Raw genomic sequence first — 12,335 nt, 5'->3', positions numbered from 1 at the left:
ACAAAAGTTACATTTTAGCAACAAAATAATAAAAACAAAACAAAAATAAAATAAAAATAAAAATAAAATGGAAAATCCCAGACCAGAACCTCCGAAAAATGTTCATCAAAATTAACACACCGGGGAGACAGGAACAGTACACACATGCAAAACTCAGCAAAACATTTCATGTTTAGATAGTTTTAGTTTTAGCAAAATCAAAACAAAAACCCATAAAATTTTAGGTACAAATCTTATCTAATCAAACAAAAGGAAAATTCAAAAGATAAGAAATAAGTAATATTGAGAAATCTTAACAAAAGATAAAGAAAGGCATATTTTCTTATCTTTGGCGTGTTATTGTTCGTTAAAGTCCTGTTTGACAGGAACAACAAAACACACACTCATTTTGACACCGTTCGTTCATAAAAAAGAGAACAAAAATAAAAATAAAAAAGAAATCGGTTTATTATTCGAAGAAGAAAAAAAATTAAAAGGGAATTATTATGAAAGGTGGAGGTGATGATGGTGGGATTATAGTAGGAGTAGCAGTCAAGAGCAACTGTTGTTGTTGTTGTTGGTTTATTATTTTTGATTTTCGATTATTAATATTCTTATCTTACTATTGTTTTTTATCTTGCTTCTTTTATTCTTCTTTCTTGTTCTATCTTTTCAATCCTCACATTGCACACATCTGTTATATTTTCCCCTTTATTTATCCATGTTGTTGTTTTCGTCCCTTGTGCTCTTCCATTCATCGTCATTACGAAATTGGGATTTGATCGCAAGAGAGAGAAAGGCATAAAGGATTGGAGGAACAACAGAAGTTCGTTCTCCTGGGGAACCCTAATTTTTGTTCCTGCTTCTTGTACTTTAGGGGTTCTGCAATTTCTGGGGTTTTGTGAAGCGGGGATAGGAAAGTCTCGATCTTTGATCGCTTTTCGTCCATGGAGGGAGAGGCTTGTTCCGAGGGAGAGAATAATCGGAAAAGGGGTGGCACAGACGATGATAGCAATGAGAATAACAACAACAACGACAGCAATCACGGAATTAGTAGCAAAATTGTGAATTCTAATGAGGGGCAGAGCAAGCCCAAGCGCCAGATGAAAACCCCTTTTCAACTTGAAACCCTCGAGAAGGCTTATGCTGGTTCGTTCCTTGCCCTCCTATCGCTTCTTGAATTTTGCAATTTTCAATTTTCTTGTGTTTTTGTTTTGTTCTGTTTGTTGCAGTAATTTTTTAATTGGGGAGTTTGGTGTTTTTTTTTTTTTTTTTTTTTGCTGAGTCCTGGGAAATAATTTTGTGACTTTTTTTTGGTTGATTAGTGGATAATTATCCGTCGGAGACGATGAGGGGAGAACTTTCTGAGAAATTGGGTTTGTCGGATCGGCAGCTTCAGATGTGGTTCTGCCATAGGAGGTTGAAGGACAAGAAGGACTTGACGTCCAAGAAAGTGCCACGGAAGGTGGTGGCAGAACCTTTGCCGGAATCACCTACAGATGACCCCATGCTTAGCCCCCCGGAGCTTGGTAATGAGTATGGATCCGGGTCCGGTTCAGGGTCCAGCCCTTATGCCCGAGTGGAGCCCCTGAACATTGTTCCCCGGGGTGTGCCTGGTTATTACGAGTCCCCACGGGCTATGATGGAGAGTAGAGCAATTGCTTGTGTTGAGGCGCAGTTAGGGGAGCCGTTGAGGGAAGATGGACCAATTCTAGGAGTAGAGTTTGATCCATTGCCACCAGATGCCTTTGGAGCACCTTTAGGTATACAAAAAATCATAGAAACTTGTGATTCTATCTTGACCTGCTGAATTAACTGAATGCTTCTGTTTCTTTATATTGTACATTGTGTTATTTAGGTCCTATTTTAACTTAGAATGCTTTATCTTCCTTGCATTTCTTCTCTACCTTGGCATCGTGAAAAATTGTCTTATATTTCGTTTTTACTTATCATATACAGCTATGTTCTCCGACTCTACGTCTTCTACTTTTATAATTTAAACAAATCACTAGAAAAAAATAGGTAAATGTTTGTTATAGGCGTATGACCTTTGTTTGGCTACTGACATTTCTTGTATATTTCTCTTTTGGAGCAGCTACCGAACAGCAGAAGCTACCTAGTTTCGCCTATGACAGTAAAATATATGAAAGACATGATAGTAGAGCCAATAAGGTTGGTTTTCTTTCTGCTACAACAGTGAAATCTTGGTTAATAAAATGAAACTTTTCCTGTACTGCTTATTAGTCACAAATTGGAAATTGGAAAGACTTTGGTGGCAAGGTTGGAGGTTGCCTAAGCTTTTATTGCTTGAGTTGTTAATATCATGTCTAGATTTTGGTCTTTACTTCTTTTCTATCAGCAATTTTGAGTGTTTGCTTGGTTAAGTACATCTTTATGATGTTTAATTTAGTGCCTTTTGGCTTCCTTGGCACACAGATTATCATTTTAAATGCCCTTTTTGTGCAAATGATCTGTCTGTTTTTCTTGACAGTTTGAGGAATTGAAGAACATGCTGTTATATTTGTTTAAATTATTTGTCTTCATGTTGATGCTTATTTTTACTTTAAGTTAGTTGCTTTATTTGAGCTTTGATTAAGTTGAGCTCCATTCTAGGCTATGGCAAGGACATTTCGTGACTATCGATCTCTTCCAACCCAGGCTGGCACTAGGTCTGATACTTCTGGACCGTTCAGCAAATCTCATTTACATGATGCAATGGAAGGTCCTGCCAGAAATCTTCATTTGGCCCTTGGAAATGAAACTGTACCTAGAATTCGTCCTAGTCAAGGTCAATTCCGTGCTCGTCTTTTGTCGCAACAAGATAAGCAATTGATTCCATATCAGTCTCCTACGCGGGATGATAATGCTGCCCCAACTAGGGAATTGGACCCAACCATACTTAATGTTGGAACGAGCTCTCACTTTGCTGATCACCAAATTGTTGTGCCCGAAAATCTCCATGCTCAACCTAGTGGTCAAGTTTTGCATAACAACAATGCAATACGGATTGAGAAGAAACGAAAGGTATCTGTGAGCTATTTGTTAATGTTGTAATTTTGCTAAGTGATCCCTTTCAATATTTGGTATATTCTTTCTAAAGTGGAGTTTTATAATTTTAATTCTATTGATGTAGAGTGATGATGTTCGTGATGTAGAAGCGCATGAGATGAAAATCCGGAAAGAGATTGAGAAGCAAGATAACCTTAGACGAAAGGTTTCATTGAAATGAACTCACTTTTTCCCGCTATCATAATTGTTATAAGGGTTGAAATGAATTGCATTCACGTTCTTTGAATTAATCTCTTTTTCCTCCCCTCATTTTTAGAATGAAGAAAGGATGAGAAAAGAAATAGAGAAACAAGATCGTGAAAGAAAGAAGGAAGAAGAGAGGTTAATGCGTGAGAGACAACGAGAAGAGGAAAAAGTAAGACGGGAACAAAAACGCGAAATTGAGCGAAGGGAAAAGTTTTTGCTGAAAGAAAATATAAGAGTGAGTGTCCAAGCCTTATGATGATAGCTTTTATGTTTAGACATCTGAGAATGCTTGATTTATTTTCACATATTTTACCATAAAAGGCAGAAAAAATGAAGATAAGAGAAGAGCTTCGCAAAGAGAAAGAAGCAGAGAGAAGGAAAGCTGCCCTTGAGAAGGCTACTGCTCGTAGAATAGCTAAGGAATCTATGGAACTTATTGAGGATGAACATCTGGAAATGATGGAGTTGGCTGCCTCAAGCAAGGGGTTTTCCTCTATTATTCACCTTGATTTTGATACTCTGCAACATATTGAGTCATTTAGGGGTGAGAAATTTATTTTTATTTTGCCATCTGTAATTTATATATTCGGTCTTTTTGGGGGCTAAGTATTGATTCAAAGACTAAAGGGAATGCATTTCTACGTTTAGTACTGAAAAATCATTCTTATATTATAGATTCATTGTGTGTTTTCCCACCAAAGAGTGTCAAGCTAAGAAAACCATTTGCAATCAAACCGTGGATCAACTCAGAGAAGAATGTTGGCAATCTTCTCATGGTATGTTCTTATAATCTCTTTCGCCTCTTTTTCACACTCATAGTATACAAAATCCTTAATTTACCATTATTCTGCTCTGGTCCTGACAGTGATCTATAATTACAGTTCTTTTATTAATTCAAATAATAGATTAATGTTGTTATATCTGCTTGTATAAGACAGTTAAAGACTTCAGGTTTTTTGTGTTAATGTTGCATGTATGTTAGACTAATATCAGGTAAACCTGTATATTTCCTTTGGTCTTTATCTAGTTTTGACGTTTGCATTAAGAAATTGTGCTTCGGCAATTTATCTTTCTGCAATCTATAGTTCTGGTAGTTATTCTCTTGTAATCTTTAGTGTATGGTGTTGTTTGCTGAGTCAGAGCTATGGGGATGTACCAATTTTCTCTCTTACTTAATACTTCTAAATTGAAGGTTTGAAAGTTGTACTGTTCTATTTCAGGTTTGGAGATTTTTGATTACTTTTGCTGATGTTCTGGAGTTATGGTCTTTTACTCTAGATGAGTTTGTTCAAGCATTTCATGACTATGTGAGTCAGTCTGGACTTTGCTAGTGATTTCATGCTATTAGTTTAACTAGTCTTGTTCACCCTTTTCTCATTCTGGGTTTTCAAATGATTTTTTCTCAGGATTCAAGACTATTGGGTGAGATACATGTTGCTCTTCTTAAGGTGGTAATAAAAGACATTGAAGATGTTGCAAGGACACCTTCTACTGGATTAGGATCGAATCAAAACGGTGCTGCTAACGCCGGAGGTGGTCATCCAGAGATTGTGGAAGGCGTAAGTTCTAGGATTTTTAGCATTTTTTCTCAATTTTGTTATGATAAGTGGTTTTATTTAGCAGACTCCATTCATGTAATATTGCCTTTGTCATGTCAGGCATATGCATGGGGCTTTGACATACGGAATTGGCATAAGCACTTGAATCTATTGACATGGCCAGAAATTTTCCGACAGCTAGCTTTATCTGCCGGATATGGACCACAGTTAAAGAAAAGAAGTGCTACCTGTTCATATGCAAATAATAAAGACGAGGTTCAGTTTTCTTAGTTTTACTTTATCATTTTTAGATTCAGCTTTTGAAGATTCTTTCATTATGTGAATACCTCCGCATTGATTAAAGACAGTATATACAATTAAGATAAATTTTTAGTTGGCTGATTTCGTGTTTAGCCATTTTTGTTTATCCTGAACTGCTGGGAAACTTTTGTTATCATGAAATTTTTTTCTGACAATTTTGGTTTGCTTGTGTTTTAGTAATCAATTAAAGGCTTTCCTTTTGGGGATTTAATGTTATTATCCAATAAATGATTGAAATCTATATCTAAAATCCAGGGAAGAAGTTGTGAAGATATCATTTCTAAACTTCGTAATGGTTCAGCGGCTGAAAATGCAGTTGCAAAAATGCATGAGAGAGGTCTGTTAGCCCCTCGAAGATCTAGACATCGATTAACTCCTGGTACAGTTAAATTTGCAGCATTTCATGTTCTATCCCTTGAGGGTGACAAGGGATTGACAGTACTAGAGCTTGCAGAAAAAATTCAGGTCTGTGCATACTTGCATATCCATATTAAGGGATCTTTTGTATTGTCTGGTTTGTTCTTGACTTCTTATGTCACTTTACCTGTCAGAAATCTGGTCTTCGAGATCTGACAACCAGCAAGACACCTGAGGCATCAATTTCTGTTGCTTTAACAAGAGATACCAAGCTTTTTGAAAGAATAGCTCCGTCAACATATTGTGTACGTCAGGCATTTAGAAAGAACCCTGCTGATGCCGAGTCCATTCTTTCAGAAGCAAGAAAGAAAATTCAGATATTTGAAAATGGGTTTCTAGCTGAGGAGGATACTGATGATGTTGAAAGAGAAGAGTCAGAGAGTGATGAAATTGACGAGGACCCTGAAGTTGATGATTTGGTAAATTCGTCAAGTGCAAACAAAACATCTGAACCGTGTGATGATTTCTCATCAAATGGAAAAGAAAATTTGGGCCATGATGTTGGACTTCAGGGTGAGTTTGATAAGGATCTGCCTCATTTTCCTGAGAGTTCTTCCAAGAAGGTTGATACTCCAATTGCTGTAACCGGGAGGAAACCTGGGGCTTGTGAAGTTTTGAACGTTGGAAATCTTGGTGAAGATAATATGGAAATTGATGAAAGCAAGCCTGGAGAATCATGGGTTCAAGGGCTTGCAGAAGGAGAATATTCTGACCTCAGTGTAGAGGAGCGTCTAAGTGCCCTTGTTGTGTTGGTTGGTGTGGCAAATGAAGGAAATTCAATCCGTGTTGTTCTTGAGGTAAACTTTATTCCATATAACGTATTTTGTCCGTACCTTTTTTTTGTGTTGTTTATCAAATTGACATGAGTAGTTGTTCAGGATCGTTTGGAAGCAGCAAATGCTCTGAAGAAACAAATGTGGGCAGAAGCACAACTGGATAAATTTCGATTAAAAGATGATATTTTCAGTAAATCTGATTTTCCATCTCTCAATGGGAATAAAGTTGAAATACAATACTCTTGTCCTGCCGCAGAGGGAAACCAAAGCCCTTCATTGCTTGGTATTAATATTGGCAACAATAGTAATATTGTGCCCTCTCCCAGCACTGCAGAAAATCAAAAAGCCACTCCAGGTGTACAGAGCCTGTCTGTTGAAAAACACTCTTCAGTTCAAGATCTTTGCACTGGCCCAGATAACCCTCAGATTCAGACATTTGCACAGTATTCAAAAAGGTCACGGTCTCAGCTGAAATCTTATATTTTCCACATAGCAGAGAAGATGTGTGCCTACAGATCCTTACCCCTTGGGCAAGATCGAAGACGTAACCGTTATTGGCAATTCGTTGCATCTGCTTCTTCCAATGATCCTGGCTCTGGCCGGATCTTTGTCGAATTTCTTGATGGCAATTGGAGGCTTATTGATACTGAAGAGGTAAAATGCGTGTTGCCTAGTTACATTTTCCTTTCTTCTTTTCTTTATATGGAAATCCCTCTTTCTGATCAACTCATTACTGACTTCAATAGACATCATACCCATAAAATTGTCTGATCATTGAACCAGTGAAAGCATTGGTTTATGGTTAATGATTAACCCATGGTTGAACTTGTGTCAGTGTCAGTTTGTATACAAACTGGAGGCATATTGTATATATCAACGTAAAGTAAATATTACCAAAAGGTATTCTACTGGATTAGTTGGTAAAATGGTTTGCTCATAAACCTTGGGAACTTACATCCAGAAGTTTGAGTCTAGCATGACCAAATTCGAACATTTTTCTAACAACAATTAAACAAAGAACCATTTATAAGCAAACAGACCAGTTTGTGTGGGTCATTGGCTTATTTGTGGAGCTGGCTTTTGTATTTGTGGATTTGTTGTGGCCTGGCTGAACTACCCAATGGTCTGGTCTATGATTGAACCAGTCAGACCAGTTGGTTCGTCCAGTTCCTAAAAGACTGCATTAAATTCATTTCCTCATGTTTCAGTTGTGTTATCCATCAATATCTGTCCTTTTGGCAAATGCCATTGAGAAGGATAACCTTAAAATGTGTTAGACTATTTTGAAAGTAATTTATAATATCTTTTATTATTATCACAATATGTTAGAATTTTGAGTATCTTAAATGATCTCTTAGGAGTGGTCTTCAGATTTCATCAATTTTCCCTATTTGTTTCCTTATTTAAGATAACGAGTCTATCTCCCTTCAACTTGGTTACCACCAAACACTTTCCTTTTCCTCGTACACTACTTCCATTAAAAAAGAGCCACCTATTATATTATCCATGCACCAAGCCCAATAGTGCTTGACATGATGGGATGTATTGGAAAAAGACTAAGTCTCACATGGACTAAAAATAGAACTTGAAAAGAGTATATAAGTGAGAGAGAGCCCTTACCTCACATTGTTATGTTAAATTAGTCTCAAAAACCTTTATCTAAGATCAGCCAATCCTTTTCTCAATTCTAATTTCTTTCAGAACTTCATGCTCCAAATTTTTAATCCTAGGTATGAAGGTTGTGTGCATTACATACCCCTTATAAATGGCTTAGCAATCCTCTTGCTAAAATAAATCAACACAGTTCCGGTCTTTTATTCCAGTATTTATTTGGTGTGCTTCTTTCAAAAGTATCATTCTTTTATGTTTTTAAGTTACAACTAGCCAAAGATAGAAATGCTGTCAAGTAATATGTAGCATTCGTTTTTTTTTTGTGATTTTAAATTTAGATTTTTATAATTTATTAAACTAATCCTACAGGCCTTTGATGCGCTTCTGAATTCCCTTGATTCGCGTGGGGTCAGGGAATCTCATTTGCGACTAATGTTGCAAAAGGTTGAGGGTTCCTTTAAGGAAAATGTTCATAATAATACACAATGTTCTAAAGCTGGAAGCAGAGGCGAAACATGTGTTAAAAATGAAGCTGACGAAACAGATTCCAGTCCTGATCGTCATACTGGATCTGACAGCCCCAGTAGTACCCTTTGTGGCCTGAACTCCGACAGTTTGGAAACTTCCTCATCCTTCAAAATTGAGCTTGGGAAAAGTGAGAGCGACAAGAAATCTGCCTTGAGAAGGTATCAAGATTTTCAAAAGTGGACATGGAAAGAATGCTATAATTCATCAATATTATGTGCCATGAAATACGGGAAGAAAAGATGCAAACCTCAGGTTGTCGTCTGTGATATCTGTCTCAATCCTTATTTCTATGAAGACTCCCATTGCAGTTGTTGCCACAGAACTTTTCCCTCAAATAATGGATTTAATTTTTCTAAACACGCATTTCAATGTGGAGACAAATTATCAAAAGAGATTTGTATTTTGGATTCGTCTCTTCCCTTACGGACAAGATTGCTTAAGGCCCTGCTAGCTTATATTGAGGTGAGTTGATGGTATTGGTGATTTACATTCTGATTTTAGAATGGTACTTTTTGATAGATATATTATAATTATATTCACATTCTAATTTACAGGTTTCCATTCCACCCGAAGCATTTCAATCAACTTGGATCGAAGATATTAGGAGGCATTGGAGTGTGAAGTTGAGCAAAACATCTTCTGTAGAGGAACTACTACAGGTTTGCCGTTTTTATTAAAATTGTCATCCATATCTTATCAAACATTTATAATTAAGAACCAATATGTAACAATCCAGTTTTCAGATATTGGCCCTACTCGAGAGAGCATTGAAGCGGGACTTTCTATCATCAACCTTCTCTACAACAGGGGAACAGTTGGGGTTGAACACTATGTCAGAGAGTGCTGCACAAACCTCTGCCGATCCTGAATCAGTTGCTGTACTTCCATGGGTTCCACTGACCACTTCAGCCGTGTCTCTCAGACTTTTTGAGTTTGATGAATCAATTGTCTACGTACTGCATGAAAAACCTGAACCTCGTGAGGAGAAAGAAGATAGGCAGTACATAGTGAGTCTATCTTATTTTGCCTGTTATCTTTGCACTCAAACTTTTAATTTCGTAGGCATTACCATGAAATGTTTGCTATGGGTTATGCTCCCATTTTATTTTATCTGAAAAAAAATGAAGAGGAACTATTTTGTCCAGGACATTCACCAAACAGATTGGTTGCCATGTTTTCTTGCTATACAAGTCCCTTTTGGTTATATTTTGTGGACAAGGTGTGGCTGTTTTGCTGGAATTCTTGTGTTAATCTGGTGTTTAACAACCATCTAACTTTTCTCTCTTGCAGAAGCTTCCTTCAAGACACAGTGCTTCCAAATCAATTAAAGTTTCTGAAACAGCCGACATGGGACGTGATGAATTCATGAAGGTTAAATCTAATACTGTGAAAATTGTGCAAAGCAACAATAAACGAGGACGAGGTAGTGCTCTCAAAGGACGGAGTAAAAGTATATCTAAAACCAAACAAAATAATGGCCGTCGGCACAGTGCAAAGGTTGCTGGGAATCTAAATCAAAGGGTAAAACAACAGGGAGGGGGATCACAAGGACAAGCTGGTGGACGTGGTCGTCGAACAGTCCGGAAAAGAAGAATGGGGAAAAAGGCTGTTGAAGATCTGTTGCTAGGCCATAGGGGTGCCTCTCGTAACAACAACATTGCTAGAGAATCATTAAGAAACTTGGATGAGGATTGGGATGATCAAAAAGGAAGTCCCATGACTCCTATCCATATGGGAACTGCTAACATTAGTAACAGCACTGAAGAGGCTGAATCTGATGACAATGTCCAAGCAATGGAGTCTGATGACAATGTCCAAGCAGTGGAGTCTGATGACAATGGCCAAGCAGTGGAATCTGATGACAATGGTCAAGCAATGGAATCTGATGACAATGGACAAGCAGTAGAATCTGATGACAATGGCCAAGCTGTGGAATATGATCAAGGAAACTGGGAAATAGGTTTTAATGGTAATCCCAGCCGATGGCAGGGGGATCTGGTTGGAACAAGTGATGAAGATGTTGAAGCTTCTGAAGATGACAATCACAATGACAATGGCATTGAAGAGAATGAAGAGGAGGATTCAGAGGGAGATGTTATGAGCGAGGGTTCAGATGGTACTGCAAACAGAATTGTAAATGAAGAAGAAAGCTCAGATTCAGATGTCTCTGAAGATTCATCTGATTAGAATATTGTTTTCAAAGGCTGCGTTACATTTTTTTTATATTGCAGCTTTAGGAGGTAACCGAGTTCCAAGTCTTGGCATGGCTTCTCGAGAGTTCTATGGTTGAGTAGGCTATAATAGTGTACAATAGATATAAACCCGCCCATTGCGTGGATTCTTAAAAGATTTTTATAGAAAGGTTATAATATTATTATACAATCAATAATAGTGCTACAAAAATCAGAACATTGTCTCTTGCTCCCAACCAGTAGTCAGCAAAATGTTAATTCTATATTTGGATTTCATATTGGTGGGAAAATGAACAAAAAAGAGAAAAATTCTTTGCAACATAACTTGTAAGGGCTCAAGCTGAAGATCATGAACACTCATGCTTCAAGTTATCTTTCCTTTAATGATCCAAACTACAAAGTAACAAGTTTCATACAAACGAATTTCTCTTCAGCTCCTCCTGTTCCTTTTTTATTTTGGCTGCATGTTTAGCTTTTAATTCAGTATTTAAAGTTGGAAATTGAAAAATATATTAGATTATTAGATATATTATATAGATATTTTATCTTTACTTTTATTTTTAATTATTTTGTTATTTTTTTATTTGTATTTTGGGTTATTTTATTATAAATACATTATTACATGTGTATTTGTTATACAAGGAAGAATAATCTATATAGTATTTATTACATTTAATATCTTATCAAAGCTATAATTTAGAGTGTATTTTAGAAAATTTGTTGTTTGTTAAATATATTGTTTCATCGATTATTATTATCGAATTATTCATTAGTATGTAGTTTCATGTACGATATTTATATATCTTATGGTAAGAGATGTGTGTTAAAAATTTATATTAACTAGAGATAAAACTAATATAGGATATATAAGTGGGTGTAAATCTAACTTTACAAACAAGTTTTATAGGCTGAGCTAGGCTTAAAGTTCATTTTTTAACATGATATCTAGAACCTAAAACCATCGTCGTCGTTGGAGTTGTTGCCCTTGTCTGTTGCCTACCATGTCGTCAACCACGCCTTCATCGAGCTCCCACGCACCTTTATGCGTCTCTCAAAGTTTCAAATCTACGCGTTTTTTTTTGTCGCACGTGACAATGTCTTAGGTAGTGATTTAGAGTGTTGAGATCGTATCTTTCTTCTCTTTCAAGGTCTATGATTAATGCCTTAATAGAAGAATCTTGGATTTTTATGGTTTCTTTCTCCTGTTCATCTATGGTTTCTTTCACTGTTATCTCTTCTGATCTCTCTTTTACCATTAATGTGTCTTACCCATTCATATATACTAATTATGTTAATGTGCACTTATTTATTCATAAGTTAGATGACACTAATTATGCGGTTTGGGCATCAACTTTTAAACTTTGCCTTAAGAGTTAGGAGTATGTTGATTATATTACTTAGAAAATGTTTGATAATGCTTCCACTAAGGTTTTCCCAATAAAAGAAAATTGATCCTCAATTATGCATCGTTATCAAGGGTACTCTTCACTCTTCTTTAAAACAAATTTTTCTTTCCCATGACACAAGTCTAAAGTATGGGAACATGCCAAATTATTATACACCAATGATACTCAACGTCTTTATAGTGCTTGCTATAATCTTTTCAATGTTGTTGCTCCACGAGATCAAGACTCTATGGCTGACTATATGGGTAAGATTCATGCTCTTTTTCATGAATTTAATGATTTATTGCCTCTTACATATATTCATGCCCAATA

General features: G+C 36.5%; 1 protein-coding gene across 2 annotated transcripts; it reads left to right on the top strand.

The window, feature by feature from the left end:
* Positions 1 to 201: 201 nt before the first annotated feature.
* Positions 202 to 10,893, top strand: LOC108343569 (homeobox-DDT domain protein RLT1). 2 transcript variants are annotated; one of them, XM_052871347.1, is made up of 18 exons: positions 202 to 1,128; positions 1,305 to 1,742; positions 2,075 to 2,151; positions 2,638 to 3,003; positions 3,113 to 3,193; positions 3,305 to 3,469; positions 3,556 to 3,778; positions 3,910 to 4,010; positions 4,455 to 4,541; positions 4,641 to 4,793; positions 4,893 to 5,048; positions 5,349 to 5,558; positions 5,645 to 6,307; positions 6,389 to 6,940; positions 8,267 to 8,887; positions 8,980 to 9,084; positions 9,169 to 9,432; positions 9,716 to 10,893. In XM_052871347.1, exons 1-18 carry the CDS (start codon positions 927 to 929, stop codon positions 10,610 to 10,612), a joined length of 5,361 nt encoding a protein of 1,786 aa, XP_052727307.1. In that variant the 5' UTR covers positions 202 to 926; the 3' UTR covers positions 10,613 to 10,893. The 2 variants fall into 2 exon arrangements, with proteins under 2 accessions (XP_052727307.1, XP_017437418.1); XM_017581929.2 differs by having other exon boundaries at positions 204 to 1,128; positions 2,593 to 3,003.
* The last annotated feature ends 1,442 nt before the right edge of the window (positions 10,894 to 12,335 follow it).

The sequence above is a fragment of the Vigna angularis genome, chromosome 1 (assembly GCF_016808095.1).
Source record: "Vigna angularis cultivar LongXiaoDou No.4 chromosome 1, ASM1680809v1, whole genome shotgun sequence".
Taxonomy (NCBI): Eukaryota; Viridiplantae; Streptophyta; class Magnoliopsida; order Fabales; family Fabaceae; genus Vigna; species Vigna angularis.
The sequence above is the reverse complement of the archived record's forward strand: the minus strand, read 5'-3'. Positions and strand labels throughout refer to the sequence as shown.